At 38.9% G+C, this 18,356-nt stretch overlaps 1 protein-coding gene across 2 annotated transcripts in view; it reads left to right on the top strand.

The window, feature by feature from the left end:
• LOC122331506 (E3 ubiquitin-protein ligase rnf213-alpha-like) overlaps window positions 1–18,356 on the top strand; it is a 41,663-nt gene that overhangs the window by 11,053 nt on the left and 12,254 nt on the right. Inside the window, exons 19-48 of one of the 2 annotated variants that reach the window (XM_043228939.1) lie at window positions 35–187; window positions 269–849; window positions 940–1,099; window positions 1,197–1,414; window positions 3,923–4,057; window positions 5,002–5,166; window positions 5,246–6,515; window positions 6,689–6,870; window positions 6,957–7,109; window positions 7,965–11,549; window positions 11,639–11,763; window positions 11,842–11,937; window positions 12,368–12,489; window positions 12,570–12,701; window positions 12,786–12,823; window positions 12,940–13,093; window positions 13,187–13,328; window positions 13,424–13,615; window positions 13,737–13,864; window positions 14,418–14,575; window positions 14,669–14,878; window positions 14,973–15,160; window positions 15,353–15,473; window positions 15,547–15,647; window positions 15,724–15,906; window positions 15,995–16,161; window positions 16,245–16,350; window positions 16,428–16,542; window positions 17,704–17,911; window positions 18,084–18,280. In XM_043228939.1, coding sequence (XP_043084874.1) covers window positions 35–187; window positions 269–849; window positions 940–1,099; window positions 1,197–1,414; window positions 3,923–4,057; window positions 5,002–5,166; window positions 5,246–6,515; window positions 6,689–6,870; window positions 6,957–7,109; window positions 7,965–11,549; window positions 11,639–11,763; window positions 11,842–11,937; window positions 12,368–12,489; window positions 12,570–12,701; window positions 12,786–12,823; window positions 12,940–13,093; window positions 13,187–13,328; window positions 13,424–13,615; window positions 13,737–13,864; window positions 14,418–14,575; window positions 14,669–14,878; window positions 14,973–15,160; window positions 15,353–15,473; window positions 15,547–15,647; window positions 15,724–15,906; window positions 15,995–16,161; window positions 16,245–16,350; window positions 16,428–16,542; window positions 17,704–17,911; window positions 18,084–18,280 — 9,485 coding nt within the window. Of the gene's footprint in view, window positions 1–34; window positions 188–268; window positions 850–939; window positions 1,100–1,196; window positions 1,415–3,922; window positions 4,058–5,001; window positions 5,167–5,245; window positions 6,516–6,688; window positions 6,871–6,956; window positions 7,110–7,964; window positions 11,550–11,638; window positions 11,764–11,841; window positions 11,938–12,367; window positions 12,490–12,569; window positions 12,702–12,785; window positions 12,851–12,939; window positions 13,094–13,186; window positions 13,329–13,423; window positions 13,616–13,736; window positions 13,865–14,417; window positions 14,576–14,668; window positions 14,879–14,972; window positions 15,161–15,352; window positions 15,474–15,546; window positions 15,648–15,723; window positions 15,907–15,994; window positions 16,162–16,244; window positions 16,351–16,427; window positions 16,543–17,703; window positions 17,912–18,083; window positions 18,281–18,356 lie in introns of both variants that reach the window. The other variant, XM_043228938.1, reaches the window with a different exon arrangement.

Raw genomic sequence — 18,356 nt, 5'->3', positions numbered from 1 at the left:
TTCCAGAAATCATGACCTTAAAGTTTTTTTCCAGATTGTTTTTGTGACAATGAACAGTACAGGGACACCAGTGCCATGAACAGGCTTCTCGACTGTAGACAAGAGGAGGTGAATGCTGTTTATCACGAGAAATCGCTGGTGGATGCTCTCATTACAATGTGCCACAATCTCCTGAAACATCCGAGGGGTATAAGCTCTCTTTTATACATCTGAGAAAAAACAGAACGCTTTTATATCGAGATTGTAATACTACATTTGTATTGTACAGTTGATTTTCAAGGGCTGGAAGACAAACGGCAAAAGGACATTGATGAGATGGACCTGGACACGTTTGTGGATGTCCATTTATTAAATCAGATTCCCTCTGCAAAAAGAGTAGTCAATTACTTTGAGCTCGAAGATGATGTTCGATCTATGGCAGAGGTCCTAAACACCTACAAAAAGAGTTACATCTTCAGAAAGTGCTGGGAAAATGAGGCAAGAAAGTTTGCTTCAAAGGGCGATTTGGTTATCAGTCCCAAAAAGCTTCACACTGACATATTTACACCATGCAACAATGAGTACAACAACATATACACAGGGCTTAAAGATGGCAGCATCACCTTTCAAAATATTGATGCAAAATTCAAAGACTACAAGGGAAAGTATGAAGACCTGGCAACAGAATTTGCAATCATATGCAGTCTGGATCGCAATGATGACAAACGTTGGGTCCAGACAAGAGTCCATCAGATTGAGCAGTACCATGAGCTTCATCTGGCAGTAGAGTCAGCTGAGGTGGTCAAGATGGTCAAAGACACGCTTGACCTAGGAGGAGACTTTCTAGTCTTGGACAAGTTGCTTAATACTGTAAGTCGTCATATTTTGCCATCATGAGAACTATTTTAACACTGATAAATAGGGAACATGATTAACCCACAAGGCTGACTTTCTTTTTAGAGACAAATAGATTTTAAACAGAAGCATCTTGACAGTATTGATGATGAGTTGGTGCGGGCAAAAATTGTGCTTGTGGAAATCACAGAACCCCGCAGACTGTGTCTTCAGGAGCTCAGCTTCAGGAAGAATTTGGTTACATGGGTAAAAGAGGTTCTTCTAGGTAAGAAAATGTGTTTAGGCTGGTATTCACATTGAGTGAGATTTCAGCATTTTTATGCTCTTTACTAAACAAATGGTATTCCTCTTTATCACTTCAGACATTAATCAGTTGAAAGTGTTTGTGGATTTGGCTTCAATCTCTGCCGGAGAGAATGATATGGAGGTGGATCGTGTGGCCTGTTTTCATGATGCTGTTCTTGGCTACTCCTCGATGCTCTATGATTTGCACCCAGATGCTGACTTCAAGACTTTTAAAGAGACGCTAAAGAAACTATGGAAGGCACTTGACAATGATCGTAACCTCCCAAAGAAATTGGTGAGAGAATCTGCTTTGACATCCTGAAAAAGAAAGCAGATTTTTTTTTACATTTAATCAATCAATCATTTTTATTTATATAGCGCTTTTAACACAGGTTGCATCAAAGCACTGTACAGTATAATGTAGAAGAGTACAATGACAGGGATGTATAATGACGAGAGTGACTAATTTCTTATTAAATGCAGAGACGGTCTCTGTAATCAATTCAACGATAATCACTAGAAGTTAAGTGTCCCCAACAAAGAAGACAGAGGAGACAGCGGCAAGGAAACAAAACCCCATGCATACAGAATGGAGAAAAAAAAACCTTGGGAGAAACCAGACTCAGTTGGGGTCAGTTATCCTCTGACCGGACGCCCAGCACTTAGCTGCGTTTAAAATTGAACTGGAAGTTGTGTCAGATAGTGTAAATGACTTGGTGTGTGTGTGTATCAGGATCTGGTGATCTGTCGACGGGCGCATCTAGGTGTTCTGGTCTCTGATGAACATAATCTCTGGGTGCTGATCCACCATCTAGTCTGGATACAAACTGTGAAAACAGATTGAGAAAGAGACAGGACTAATATTAGTGTAGATGCCATTCTTTTTACGATGTCACAAGTACATCGTATTGTAGGAGTAGTGTTCCCGGTTCCAGCAAATCTAAGTAATGCAGCCTAAAAATCCTTTAACGGATTTGAATAATAAAAAGTATGTTGGGGTGTTAAGTGTAGGCTAAGTTGTGTCTGCTTCCCAAACAGAGTTGGGGAGATTGTTCCAGAGTTTAGGTGCTAGATAGGAAAAGGATCTGGCGCCTGCAGTTGATTTTGATTATTCTAGGTATTATCAAATGGCCAGAGTTTTGAGAACGCAGCAGACGTGCAGGACTATAATGTGATAAGAGCTCGCTCAAGTATTGAGGAGCTAAACCATTCAGGGCTTTATAGGTAATTAATAAGATTTTAAAATCTATTCGATGTTTGATAGGGAGCCAGTGCAGTGTTGACAGAACCGGGCTAATATGATCATACTTCCTAGTTCTAGTAAGGACTCTGGCTGCTGCGTTTTGGACTAGCTGAAGTTTGTTTATTAAGCGTGCAGAACAACCACCCAATAAAGCATTACAATAATCTAACCTTGAGGTCATAAACGCATGAATTAATATTTCTTCATTAGAGGTTGAAAGCATAGGTCGTAATTTAGATATATTTTTAAGATGAAAAAACACAGTTTTACAGATGCTGGAAACATGGTTTTCAAAGGAAAGATTGCGGTCAAACAGCACACCTAGGTTCCTAACTGATGATGAAGAATTAACAGAGCAGCCATCAAGTGATAGGCTGTGTTCTAGATTATTATATGTGGGGTTTTTAGGTCCAATTATTAGCACCTCTGTTTTTTCAGAATTTAGCATCAAGAAGTTACTCATCATCCAGCTTTTTATATCGACTATGCATTCTGTTAGATTCTCATTTTGGTGTGTATCACCAGGCTGCGCTGAAATATAGAGCTGAGTATCATCAGCATAGCAGTGAAAGCTAACACCATGACTCCTGATAATATCTCCCAGAGGTAACATGTAAAGGTTGAAAAGTAACGGTCCTAGCACTGAGCCTTGAGGAACTCCATATTTCACTTGTGAGCGACATGATACCTCCTCATTTACTGCTACAAACTGATAGCGGTCAGATAGATATGATTTAAACCATGCTAAGGCGCTTCCTCTAATGCCAACATAGTTTTCTAGTCTATCCAAGAGAATGTTGTGATCGATAGTATCGAATGCTGCGCTAAGATCTAATAGCACTAATAACGAGATAAAACCACGATCAGATGATAGAAGCAGGTCATTAGTAACTCTAATGAGAGCAGTCTCAGTACTATGGTACGGTCTAAAACCTGATTGGAAATCCTCACAGACACCATTTTTTTTCTAAAAAGGAATACAGTTGTGAGGATACTACCTTTTTCTAGTATCTTTGACAGAAAAGAGAGATTAGAGATTGGTCTGTAATTTACTAAGTCTTTGGGATCAAGATGTGGTTTCTTAATGAGAGGCTTAACTACAGCCAGTTTGAAGGTTTTGGGAACATGTCCTAATGACAATGATGAATTAATAATGTTCAAAATAGGATCTATGACTTCTGGAAGCAGATCTTTTAATAGTTTAGATGGAACAGGGTCTAACATACATGTTGCTGGTTTAGATGATTTAACAAGTTTGTACAAGTCTTCTTCTCCTATAATAGAGAAAGAGTGTAATTTTTCCTCAGGAGATCTAAAGCTCACTATCTGATGTGAAACTGTAGTTGACGGCTGCATAGTTACAATTTTATCTCTGATGGTATCAATCTTCTATCAATGGAAGTAATTCATGAAGTCATTACTGCTATATACTGGGGAATATTAGCACCTGTTGACGTTTTATTTTTTGTTAATTTAGTTACTGTACTGAATAAATACCGGGGGTTGCCGGTCATTTTAAATATTAAAATGAATATTTGTCAACATTTTCTCTGATTTCAGCGTGACTCTGCAAGACACTTGGATTGGCTGAAGTCGGTCAAGGACAGTCATGGGTCAGTGGAAACCTCATCTCTGTCTCTGGCATCAGCCATCAACACGAACGGCATCTACATTATTAGTGCACAAAATCGAAAGGTTTGTAATTACTACATTACTTACACTGACTTTTATTCTGGATGCTATTAAATCACAATGAATCTCAATATTTTCCCCCTATTATATTTCTAATATTACCTTTTATGCAGTACGTGAAATATAAACGATCTGTAAAGTTTTAAATCTGATAATAAACAATAAATAATGATTAAACAAATAATGGTTGTCTCCCAAAATAAAGAATCGACTCTAAGTAGTAGATTTTAATTTAAATCCTGTGAACAACTTGATGCCACCCACAAACATTATTTTACTGAGGACCAATCACGACAGACTGGGCCATCTGACCAATCAGAGCAGAGAGAGACCGAATCTTGCAACTGCTTCAAACAAATCGCTTAAGAATTGCTAGAAAATTATGTGACATTAAATGCACATTTTGAAAAGATTTTTGCATGCATGTATATAAACCTGTAAACTGTAGAAGACTCTCAAAATAGGAGTCTTAAAAATGGCATAGCAGGGAAACTTTAACAAGAACGATCAGATCAGCAGTCTACCCCGTGATTGTGTAGCCTAGCGAACCAAACTGAGAGACCGTTATGAAGACTTAATGGCATGACTGTATGGCATGTCACCATATTCAAATTTGTTGAGTGTATCAAAAATGCGCTCCTATTTTAAAATTTGAACAATGGTTGTTGCATTCGTCTGCGGTTATGCTCGTCAATAGCATGGTATCGTGACCGCTTCACTCTCAATACCAAATACTATTATTAAAGTCTTTTTGAAGTCCTTTTGTTCCTTTGGATATCCCCTCTCAGATCAGTCTTAATGCATATACAGGTTTTGATTCACCTCCTTACAAAACTACATTGCATTTGAATTTCTCATCTGAATATTACTCTCCTCTCAGTCAGACTAATTAGTCAATACAGATAATGCTTTGGATATATCAACCCTTAAATATTGCTTTTTTTCAGTTACACTTGGAAGATATCCTGAAGTTACATATTATGGAAGAGCATGATGAGGGCTGTGAGACACGCATTTATTCTTTTGAGGACCTCAGGGAACTTCAGAATAAATTGATGCTAATGTCAGGCAAAGGTGATCAGGGCCAGCGTGAAGTCAATCAATTTGCAGAGGTGACTTTACAACTTTCATCTCTTTTTATTCAGCCGTTTTTCACCATGGTTATTGTATTGAACTTTTTCCTGTTTTCAGGTCTTTGCCGGTGTACAGAGGCTGGCCTGTGTATTTATTGATTTGTTTGTTGCTGGAAATCCATTGTTCAGACACTGGAAGGCAACGGTCAGCTGTAACAGTACAGAAGCATGCATCGTTATGGATCTCAATTTAGGAAGCGTTATTAGTGTCAAAATGGAAGGTGATCTCACAGAACAGTTGCCAGAAGTCTGCAGGAAAATGGAGAGCTGTTTATGCTTCTGGAAGGCTTTTATGGATAAGCAGAGATCTCAGCATTATTACTTAAACTATTTTACTTCAGAACAAGTGGTTTACCTGTGCAGTCAGCTCACCCAGAAAAACAACACTGATATGAAAGATCAAGTTCTTATGCTGCTGTCCTTTATCAAACCTAATTGCTCCTTTTTAGATGTGACACAAGCTTGGCACAGGCTTCAGACTGATGTTAAGACAGAGCTTAAGCAAAATGATGACTTGGAATTTCAAACATTTGCAGAAGTTCCCAGTGCGATTAAACACGACTTGATTACTGATGTGCCATGTGCATTGTTTGACAACTTGGTGAGTCAGTTGAGGCATGCTAAAGGGTCAGAAAAACTGTGTGTGATTTGGAATGCTTACATGCAAGACATGAACAACTTCCTGCCAGACTGCCTTGATGTCAGAAGCCTTGGATATCTTCTGGAAATTTTAGCCAACAGCCCCAGTCAATATGAGAGTGATTCCAAACAGGATGAGAAGACGTGTAATATTCAGAGAGAGCTGCCAAATGGAATGGCTACTGGAAGACCAAATCTGATTATCTGCCCTTCTGAAGAAATTCTAACAACATGCATTTCAGTTTACATGAGAAGCCAAAGAGAACCTCTACCAACCTTTGATGAAGTAATTCTCTGTAGTGGTGACACTACATATGAAGAAGTAGAGCTTTTTCTAAGGCGTTGTCTCTCTGATGGCTACAGGGGACATAAAATATACACAATGCTCTATGTGGACCAGCTTGCTTATGAAGTGAGCTACAAAGTGGAGCAGTTTTTTCACCAGCAAAATGCACAAAGCAGAAAGGATTACAGACTTGTGTTGGTCTGCAGCTCAAATAAGGAACATGCATACATTCCGTCTGCTTTTAGTCAGTTTCGATTGCACTTGGTTCCCCAAGAACCAATGAACAATATTCAGCAATACCTTGTTAGGCATTTTACTGTCCCTGCTGACGTGTCCAGTGCTGCTGCTGTGTTCAAAAACAGACAGTTTGTGGGAGTTGTATCCTCTGAAAGATCAGGAGTAGGTGAGTATAAATTCAGTATGATGGATTTGTTAGTTTTTTTTTTTTTTTTTTTAGAATTCTTAATTGACCAACCAAATTGAAACTAAATAAATGCATGAAAACTTTGCTGTGAATATGAATCAAAATGTTTTTTGCACTGCAATTTGTCAAGTTAAATCTTTTGTGCATTTTAGGCAAATCGCTTTACATTAAACGACTGCATGAGAAATTAAAAAGCATCACAGATATGCCTGTGCAGCTGAAGTGCATCAGGTTAACTGAGCCAGGAGTTGATGAAAACATCATCCTCAAGTCCTTGCTCAACAATCTTAAGAAAACCGAGCTTTCAGTTTATCATTTTGACATCACCACCATGGTATTTACTTGTATTATTCACTCTTTTTTTGACAAAGAAAAATTAATTTTGTTGCTGTTGTTCATTTATTGTTTCTATACTTACAGGTGAGGACAGGACTACATGAATTTCTATTTAGGCTACTGATTCTTGGTTACCTCATAGACTCAGAAGGAAATATGTGGAGAAGGAATAAGGAGCACTTGTATGTAATTGAGATACTAAGACCAGATTGTGGTGCATCAAGTGCCAGAAGATCTGTAAGTAAATATGGTAACGCTTTATTTTAGGGTATCTTAACTCACTCCATGCCATTGACAAGATATCTTTTTGCCATTGAAAGACTTTAAGTCAATCTCTGTTCTAGGTGTATTATTGACTTGCTGGGTCTACTGGGTTAAAAAAAGATAATAACTACAAACAAAAGGATCAGAAAAAATATAGATCATATATTTAGATCATGCATATACTGTCAGGTCCATAAATATTGGGACATTGACACAATTCTAACATTTTTGGCTCTATACACCATGACAATGGATTTGAAACAAAACAAACAAGATGAGCTTTAACTGCAGACTGTCATCTCTAATTTGAGGGTATTTACATCCCAATCAGTTTCTGCTATTAAATGTAATTTCAATTATTCATATTCAAATACAAAAATGAATGCTTTTTTTGTCTAAAAGCAGAGACTTTCTTTTAATATGCTATGCTCATATTTTCATAGAGAAAAATATTCTGAAAGCTGGCCAATTTAGGTAAAAATCATAAAAAATGCTGCCGGTGGCTGGCAATTCTTTTAAAAAAAGTACTGTCAAGGAAAGAGTTAACAAGTTACTTATTAAACCATCTTACTAAAACATTAGCCAATTGTTAGTAGTAATTAAGCACATATTAATGCTTTATTCTACAAAACCTTATATTCTATATCCCAAATCGTACCCAATACCAAAACTCAACAACTACCTTACTAATAATAAATAGCAAATTTATTGAGGGAAAAAGTTGTAGTTAATAAGTATTCTAAAGTGTTACCGTAAATATAAATTACTTAAATCATGTAGGGCTTTTTGCGTACAAATTCCTATAATTTATTTGCCTTTTTATGGTAGGTTGCTTTCATGGATGTGTTTCCAAGTGTTTACTGCCGTCCACCTAAAGAGGTCCTTGAGCTAGAAATGAGAATCCAGGAAGATCTGTCAATAGTAGAGGTTGATGATCCTCTCATGGATGACCAAGAGTTCCAAAGTGAGGCCTACCAGCGGCCTTATCAGTACCTGCAACGTTTCCACAATGGTAGTAATTTGGATACCTTCAAGTACCAAGGAGTTGAGGGCACTCACGTTGAATGCCTTCAGATGTTGTTTGAGTACTGCGGAATCCCAGATCCCTCTTGGGCAGAGTTGCGAAACTTTGCTTGGTTTCTAAACTTACAACTTGGGCATTGTGAGAGCTCAGTTTTCTGTGATGCTTCTTTTACAGGTGACATTTTGTTGGGATTTAAAAAATTTGTTGTTGATTTCATGATTCTCATGGCAAAGGATTTTGCCACTCCTTCACTTAGCATCTCTGACCAAAGTTTAGGAAGACCACAAAATCACCTTTCTTCTGCCAATGAAGAGGATCTGGCTCCCTTCAGGATAAGAAAACGATGGGAGTCAGAACCGCATCCATATATTTTCTTCAATGATGACCATGTGTCCATGACATTCATTGGCTTTCATCTTCAGCCAAATGCACAGAAAATGATTGATGCTATTGATCCATTAACAAAAAGAGTGATCAAGCAGAACATCATGACCACAGAGCTCTATGAGGGCCTCAAACTTCAGAGAGTTCCTTTTAATATTGATTTTGACCAACTTCCACGACATGAGAAAATTGAGAGACTTTCCAGAGTGTTGGGAATAGAGTCTCCTACTGACCCAGATGAAACATATGAGCTCACCACAGATAACATGTTGAAAATGCTGGCAATTCACATGCGCTTTCGCTGTGGGATTCCTGTTATAATCATGGGTGAGACAGGATGTGGGAAGACCAGACTAATCAAATTCCTTTGTGAGGTGCACAGAGGTAGAAATGCCACTGACAATGTAAAACTGGTCAAGGTTCATGGGGGGACAAGTTCAGATATGATTTACACCAAAGTGAGAGAAGCAGAGGGCATGGCATTAAGAAACAAGCAGAACTATAAATTAGACTCAGTGCTGTTTTTTGATGAGGCAAACACAACGGAGGCCATAAGTAGCATTAAGGAAGTCCTGTGTGACAACACTGCTATGGGACAGAATTTGACGGATGACACAGGCTTGCAAATCATTGCTGCTTGCAACCCATACAGAAAACACACAGACATAATGATCAAGAGATTGGAGTCAGCTGGTTTAGGATACAGAGTTCGTGCTGAGGAAACGGATGAAAAACTTGGATCCATTCCACTTCGTCAGCTTGTGTATAGAGTGCATGCTTTGCCACCTAGCATGATTCCACTAGTGTGGGACTTTGGACAACTCAATGACCATACTGAGAAAATGTACATCAAGCAAATAGTTGAAAGGGTATTTCAAACCCATTCCATCGATTCAAACTGCATCACAACAGTCACAGACGTTCTGTCAGCCTCGCAGATGTATATGCGAACAAGACAGGATGAATGTAGTTTTGTGAGTCTGAGGGACGTAGAGCGCTGCATGCAAGTTTTTGGGTGGTTCTATAAAAACCATGAAATGTTACTTTCAGAGCTTGACAAGTTTGAGAGTGGAAAAAGAAATGATCAAAATCAAACAGATGCTGAAATAAAAAACCCAATTCTGTGGTCATTAATTATGGCTGTTGGTGTCTGTTACAATGCCTGCTTGGAGGATAAGCAGAAATACAGAGAAAGCATATGCAGATACCTTACGGAGACCTATAGCCCCCAAAAAGTGATGCAGGAGATCTCAGATATTCAGGATCTTTTTCTGAGTGGCGTTCCATTGCGTGAAACTATTGCCCGAAACAACGCCTTGAAGGAAAATGTCTTCATGATGGTTATTTGCATTGAACTAAAAATACCTCTCTTTTTGGTTGGAAAACCTGGAAGCTCTAAGTCTTTGTCAAAAACTCTAGTTGCAGATGGCATGCAAGGCCAAGCAGCTCATTCAGATTTGTTTAAAAAGCTAAAGCAAATTCATCTTGTTTCCTTCCAGTGTAGTCCTCACTCTACACCAGATGGGATCATCAATACATTCAAGCAGTCTGCCCGTTTTCAGGAAGGCAAGAATCTATCAGAGTATGTCTCTGTGGTTGTGCTAGATGAGATAGGCTTGGCTGAAGATTCCCAGAAAATGCCCCTGAAAACTTTACATCCTTTGTTAGAAGATGGATGTGTAGATGACCAGCCATTACCACACAAAAAGGTTGGATTCATTGGTATCTCTAACTGGGCTTTGGATCCAGCCAAGATGAATAGAGGTATATTTGTTTCACGTGGTGATCCTGATGAAAGGGAATTGGTTGAAACTGCTGAAGGAATATGTTCGTCAGATCCCATGGTCCTTGAGAGAGTAAGAGATTACTTTCAGCCATTTGCCAAGGCTTACCTGAACATCTGTAATGAACATGGCAGAGGTTTCTTTGGTTTGCGAGACTATTACAGCTTGATAAAGATGATATTTGCTGTTGCCAAAGTTTCAGAACAGAGGAACAAACCTAGCGCCGAACAGATTGTGAAGGCTGTGCTGAGGAACTTCAGTGGCAAGGATAATGTGGATGCTGTTACAGATTTCACCAGTAGTCTGAATATCACAGCCAAACATGAGAATATCAGTACCATTGACCTTGTAAGAGAGAACATCACAGCCATTGGTCAAGATGAGGAATGCAGATACCTGCTCGTTCTGACCAAGAACTATGCAGCCCTTCGGATTCTTCAGCATATGTTTTTTTCAGACCTGTGCCAACCAGAGATTATCTTTGGTTCAAGCTTTCCAAAAGACCAGGAGTATACTCAAATATGCCGCAACATTAACCGTGTGAAGATCTGTATGGAAACTGGTCAAACCATTGTTCTTTTGAACCTGCAGAACTTGTACGAAAGTTTATATGATGCTCTTAACCAATATTATGTTTGGCTTGGAGATCAGAAATATGTGGATTTGGGGCTTGGAACCCACAGAGTCAAATGCAGAGTGCACAAAGATTTCAGGCTCCTAGTCATTGAAGATAAGGACATTGTATACAAGCAGTTTCCCATTCCGTTGATCAACAGGCTGGAGAAACATTATCTTGACATCAATACCATACTAAAAAGTGAGCAAAGGGACCTTGCTGAGAAGCTTGAGAAGTGGGTTGCATGCTTCATTGCAGCTAAAAGCCATCACACAATTACTCTCCAAGAACCCTGCTACCGTCCTGCTGATGCATTCATTGGCTACCACTCAGACACCTGTGCATCTGTTGTCCTGCAAGTTACAGAGCAACTCAAAGGGCATGTTTTAGATGATTCGAAGAGGATTTTAGATGAGGCTAAATTGATCCTTTTGAACTGTGCTACACCAGATGCAGTGGTTAGACTAGATTGCACTTCCTTCTCCAAAGTTGACACGGAGTACCTGTCAAGGGTGTACTTTGAAGACCAGAAGCATAGCTCACTTGCTGATTTCATCCTTTCTCAAATACAGCAAGCAGGGCATAGCCACGCCTTTTTCACAGAGGTAAACATTCTGTATTATAACAAGTTTGAGTATTTAACATTTGCAAGTTGAGCACAAGTTCAAGTTCTTTCTTTTTTTTTATCCTGTAGGTAACTACATTCTCAGGGCTTCTGACTGTAACAGAAACTGAACAGCTGCAGAACATAGTTCAAAACATTGAGCTCCTCTCATTACAGCAGTTTGACACGGAAAACTCATTTCTCAAAACAATCAGGTATTGTGTTCAAAACATCCCACCATATTACAACTAAAGCATATTTATTATGAATTTAATTACATTTTCTGTGCACAGGATTTATTTGGAAAACACCAGTGGAGATAAGATACTTATCATCCAAACCAATTTTGATGAAAGCTCCCAAAGCTTACATTTCATTGCATCTGCAAAGTGAGTTAAATGCGCTTAGTGGCTCAATTTACTAACCCCCGACCACACCTCTACAAGCTTTGTTCATCCTATAAATATGATTTAAGATATTTTAGATGAAAACTGGGAAGCTTCAGACTATTTCATTGGCTGCCAAGTAATGAACACTGTCATGGTCCAGCAAAGTTCAAAAAACATAGTCATTATTATAATATGTCACTCCATAACATTCAGATTGAACCACTGATGGCAGACAAACTGTTCTGACAATGTTTTTCATACTTTGCTGAGTACATTGCACTTTCAAGGAGCCAGCAGTCAATGGGGCAGTCAAAAACCTCCCAGATCTAAAATACTTTAAACTTTGTTCTGAGTACAAACAAAGCTTATAGAGGTTTGCCGTATACCTTTAAATGCAATGAAATCACCAATTATTTTTTTATATTTCCAGATATTCTTCTCTCAATGAAATCAACAAATTTAGGGAAGAGTCCAATGGAAAGATCTTTGTTTACTTCATCACTAAGCTACCCAAAATGGATGGTGGAACTTCTTATGTTGGATTTCATGGTGGTAAGACAACTGATTATTTACTAATCAGTATGTTTGTTTTAAACAAAATAAAGATTCTCAATAAAGATTCATCTCTCAAGGCCCTTGGATGTCAGTCCACATTGATGACCTGAGGACATCGAATGACATTATCTCTGACATAAAAGCCTTGCAGTGTCTGACCATCAGCCAGTTGTTTGAAGATAAAGAAGAGAAAACGGATGAACCTGAAGGTGGTGATGGTTTATTTTCAGGATATTGATAGCGGCCTCTAAAGATGTGATCAATGTTCTCAAATTTTTTTTTATTGTTTGCAGCTATGGAGGTTGAAGACATGGAACTAGAAGACAATGCTGTGGGTCACAACCTCAACAGCAGCAATGTATTTAGGGAAATTATACTTTGGAACAGTTGTCACCTTGTTGAGTTTAATAAGCTTCAGAATATACTTCCGTTTCTGATGTTCTATAGGGCTGGGAAAATGTTCTAGACACCAACATGCTGGTTCGTAGCTGTGTTCAGAATGCAGTTGGCATGCTAAGAGATCAGACAGATGCGGGGACCCGCAGCACCAAGAGAGTAGAGATTCTTCTAATGCTCTTGGATGACAGTGAGAATCTACAAGGTAAGACTTGCTACTTATTACTTCTGTTTATTTATTTTTTTATAGCCTTGATTTTTCAGCTTGCATGTGGTTACTGACATTTTGCATATTTAGGTTATTCAGCTAAATTTGTAAAAGCGTTAAAGAAACGACTTTCTCTATTGATGTCTCACGATGAAAACACAATCTCCGCCAAGAGTTGGGTCTCTAAAGAAGCACTAAACAGTGATGCATTGCAAGAGGGTGGGACTTTTAGGTAAGTGTATGAGAGAATATGTAAAGTGCATAAAGGTCTTGAATTATATATATCTTTGTAAAACTATACCATACAACTTCTTTTCTGTATTTTAGACATGCTCTTTGGAGACGAGTTCAAGCAGTAGTAACTCCGTTTTTGGCACAAGTTATTTCAATTATTGACCGTGACTGCAATCTCGACATCTTGCTGGATAGAAACTCTGATGAATCTATGAGGAAATTATGGCTGGACATTTTTGGAGATGTTGAGTTACTGAATGTTCCTTTCACAAGCCAAGGCAACAAGTGTGTAATTAAATAAATATAAAATAAATAATAAATTGTGTAAGCCTTTACATTGCATTGTAAATTTCTTGACTTTAAAGTAATGTTGTAACTAAAAAAAGAAACATTTGATCTTTAACAGCTCCGAGAAGACAATCTTGGTTCAGAACTACATTGCCGTTGACAGCAATGTGGGTTGCACCATACCTTTCAGCTGGAGAATTAAAGATTATCTAGAGGAACTCTGGATGCATGCTTTTCAGCGAGAAGGTATATATTCTTAACTGCTAACCTAGCTGTTTGTTGTTATTTAAATGTGTGATGATGAAACAAGGACTCTGGCCAGGTATTGGACCTGTTGTATACTCCTTTTTTTCTTATTTTAGACATCCATCAATTATGGCAGGGCTTCCCAAAGTGGGATTTGCAAACACCTGGTGGTTTGTGAGGGAATTGCAGGGGTTTTATGAGTTTGTACATGGTTAGGGTGACCGCTCATTCAGCTTTGCATTATAGGCCTTCCACGCAGCATTTTCACCCCTTGTCCTGCACGTTACATACTGAGAAAATACCCCTGTTGATTTTTAATTGTCATATTAAGAAAACACACAATATATTTCATTTTAGAAAAACATTTAGAAATACATTTCTAAGTTTACTTACAAAGTACAGGAGGTGTATAATAGTGAAGAGAGAGTTTTCGGCCAAGATTTCCGATAAGCTGTTGGTCAAACGTTGGTTCACGGTCTGAAAGTGTTTTTTTTTTTTTTTTTAGCAGTCCTTGGAAAAACAAGCAATAAATGTCCCTGCTTTTCTTCAACAGGACACTCTCTAGTTCAGTTTGAAGAATTTTTTAGGAATATCTCCTTGGGCGAGTACATATCTGAAGCAACCCAAGAGATGCAGATGAAATTTTTCCACAAGTATCTCCAGGATTTCATCTCCATGACCATGAAGGTGACATCAGGGGTGAATTTGGAGGTGAGAGTCACATTTCTATAAGTCATCAGCACATTCAAGCACACATACATGTTCATGTGTTGATATGGTTTCATCTCTGTTTTTACTTTTTAGCTTTTATGTGGAGCGCTTACTTGTGGTGTAAATGAGCTTAGAGGTAGTCAGGAAGTGCATGAGAGTGAAGTCATTTCTCTGCCGTGGGTTCATGCTGCCTACCATCACTTCAAGAACCGAATACAAAACCTTTACAGGATGATCAGTATAGAGCCTCAGATTGCTCAGAAGCTTCTAGATAACGCGTGTGACAGAGAGGAAACTGAACTGGTAAATGCTTGCGTAGTTTGTATTACATGGATCTGATGTGCATGTTTTACTTTGGTTACTTGTCTGTGACACTTCTGTTTGTTCTGTTTCTCAGGTGCTCGATGCGTACGCTGCAGTGGCTTGTATCGAAAGTCTAGAGCCCTGGGCTTTAGATGATGATGTTCAAAGTCGGGCCTGGCTTAGACGTGTGAAAAAGCTACAGGTGCCAATTGAGCTGGTCTGCTGTGAGGAGAGCCTACGCCACTATGGACAGAAAAGCAAGCAGATTGTCACTCGCATTCAGTGAGCTCCTACAGTTTTGTTGGAATTGCTGGCTTTATACCTCTTACTCAGATTATTGACCTATCGATTCCAAATTCCCCCAATAATTTTAACTACAACAATTTTCATTTAAACATGTTGATTGGCTGTCCAGATCTCTACCTATAAACACATGTAAAATCAGGTCATCTAAATAAATGTTCTTTACTTTAGACATGGCTGGCGTCGCATATACTCTATGGCCTTGTTTGTGGAGCACATGCTGCTGGGTGTCGAGAATGTGCATTCAAACCTCAGGCCGCTGGTTCTTAAACAAACTCGATGCCTATCAAAAGTGAGCCAGCTTTCAGTCCTTACTTGAAAAGAGTTTATTTCTGCTACCAGTACTTTTAATCTCTTTTCTAAAGGTGCTAGAGGAGGACTCAGAACTCAAAAAGAAGAAGCCGTTTGAGGCAGTGATCACTGTACTCAAAACTTGCAAAGATGACGCATCTCAGAGCATTTTTAGGTAAGGTTTTGTTACTAGGCTTGTTGTACTTTTAATGAGGGTTTAGCAATATTGAATGTTGGTGATTTATCTCCAGGTTTGGCAATCAGCTTTGTCCAGTGTGCACAGGAGAACCGCTTGACCCTTTGAGTCTACCCTGTGACCACATCTACTGCCTGACCTGTATCAGAGAGTATCTGGTTCCTGGTCAGATGGTCTGTACCGTGTGTCACCATGAAGTGCCTGATGACTTTGAGCTCAAGGCCTCCGAGACAATACAGTAAAAACAGCAGTACTATAAAGTTTAATAGTTTATCTCTCTGTTTGCCTCCGTCAGTCTAAAAGATTGTCTTTATTTTGGTCTTCAGGGGTCTGATCAGTCAAAATGCATTGTTTAGAAAGCGATGCGATGCTTTCTTCATAGATCTGGTGTCCAGCATGTGCTTCAGGGACAGCACTCCTCCCAGCATGGACATCATCCACCATCTCTTATCCCTCCTGATGGTAGAGTCCCAGTCGCTCCCTCAGATTATAGGTATGTCTATCTATAAAGTATGTGTGGAGGTCTTGAAATGGATTATTGGATTAAACGATCAGAATGTCATCTTATCTCCGCAGGACAAGACCGCAGGTTCTTGACTAAGGCTCTTTCTCCTTTCGATGACAGTGTGGATAAAAATCCAGTGGTTCGTTCAGTGGTGCTCAAACTCCTGCTGAAGTACAGGTGAGCTCACTGCATACTCCTCTTACATAGTTATGGAAATAATAGGTTTCACTATCCCCTTTCTTATCCTCTTTTAGCTTTGATGATGTGAAGCACTATCTTCAGAGACATCTGACGGAAGTTGAGCAAAGCAACATCATTCAGGAGACTGATAAAACCGAGCTTTATTCCTTGTACATAAATAGTTTGGAGGTGTGTATAACTCAACATGTTTTACAGCTTATTTTTAGTAAGTTGGGATTTTCTGAAATAAAGCAAACTAGGAGTCTGTTTCCACATTAACAAGCGTTCTTCTGTGTAGTGAACTTTGAGTTTGCCAACCTAGGGGGTGAAATAGAGTAGTAATGGGTACTCTCATCACCAATTATGTTATGATATCTGGATCACATGTCACTTAAGGTGTGGTGATGAATACATAACAATAGAACGATTGATGGGATCCGTTGGTGGGGTGGGATGGGAACAATGCAGTGGGGAAAGGAGCAGGAGTCCATTTCGACAGCTTTAACACAAAGCACTGGAGGACGCTGATCTCCTGGAGAACCAAAGGATCCTTAAATCTGGAACACGCAGATGAGGCCCTGGAGCAGGTGCAGAAGCTCCTTGACTGGAATATATTTAATAATTTGTTCATTTACTGGAATGATATCGATGAAGTGTTCCTCTAAATTCCGTTCTGAAGATGTCCTAGTGACAAAAACAAAGAATCAAGAAGCACAGAAAAGTATTTTGCTCTCTTTGTGTCATTCACAGAAGTGGTTTTGGCATTTGTTTCAGACATTCTGAATCTCATGCTATAGATGTGCATTTTTATTTCTGAAGGTTTCCTTTCTTTCTTATGCATCTAAGCTACAGTCAGTCATTCTTTTTTTGAACTTGTACATTCCAGGCCAGATTGTCAGTCTCTGTTTTGGAGTTGGTGGAAAATACTGCAAAATATTTTGGAAGTAAGCATGCAGTGGAGCAAGCACACGGCATCGAAATTCTAAAATATTAAAAAAATGTATTGTCGGGGTTTTTTCCTTTTTAACAGGAACTTGATTGTGCACAATAGAATTGAGAGACAGCAGGAATTTTTAGTTAGAAATTGTACATGAACTATAGTATTGCAGGCCAGGAGTGAGGCCATGTGAAGTACAGAACCTTACATCTGGATTTTTACTGCAGAAATGGCTGGTTTATACTAGTTAGTGCTGCCTTTTCTATTTAGACATTTGTCTTATGCATGTGCTATAATTTGTCGTTAAGACTTTAGGGACATATTTTCACTAAAATACATATAGTAAGATTAATATACGTTACTGTATATATTTAAAGCTTGGTTAAAGTCCTCTATTTCCCCTGTGTCTGCAGGACTCAATGTATGATCGGACACAATGGCACTCTGTGGCTGAGCAGCAGATCTGTTTGGAGGAGGAGACTCACTTTCTTCAGGAGTTCCTTCGCTCTCATTCTGTGTCTGCACACACTGCCTCTATAGAGCACCTGCAGCAGGTGGCCAGAGTCCGACTGTGTCTGGATATGGCTGCGAACCTGCTCTTCAACAGAGCGACTAGTGCTGGTAAATGCTTTAATGCTTATTTTTACTAGACCGGTGACTTAACGTGATTTTTTTTTTTTTTGACATTCAATAAATGCATATTAAATGAGCAGAGCTGAATGTGCCATTGAATGAAGAAATAACCAATATACCAATATTTTTCACAATGTTGATAATGTTTCTCATGGTTTAGGTGCACAGGATGACCCTTCATCTGCTACCTCAGAGTTTTTGAACCATGTGACCGATCTATGCTCTCAGAGCAAGAATGACTGGTACAGGGTTTACCTCATCAGAAAGCTCTGCAGTCTTCATGGGGTTGAATATGTGCAGAAACTTCTGTCACAAAAAGAATTCAGGTGGCTGTTTCCAAAGGAGATTCTTGATTTGGTGGGTTTTGGTTGATTTACTTAATGCTGATGAGTATCAAGATCAAGTATTTGTGCTTTAACCACTAAATGTGATT

The sequence above is a fragment of the Puntigrus tetrazona genome, unplaced genomic scaffold (genome assembly GCF_018831695.1).
Source record: "Puntigrus tetrazona isolate hp1 unplaced genomic scaffold, ASM1883169v1 S000000001, whole genome shotgun sequence".
Classification (NCBI taxonomy): Eukaryota; Metazoa; Chordata; class Actinopteri; order Cypriniformes; family Cyprinidae; genus Puntigrus; species Puntigrus tetrazona.
Note: the sequence above shows the minus strand (reverse complement) of the source record. Positions and strands in the feature narration are given on the sequence as shown.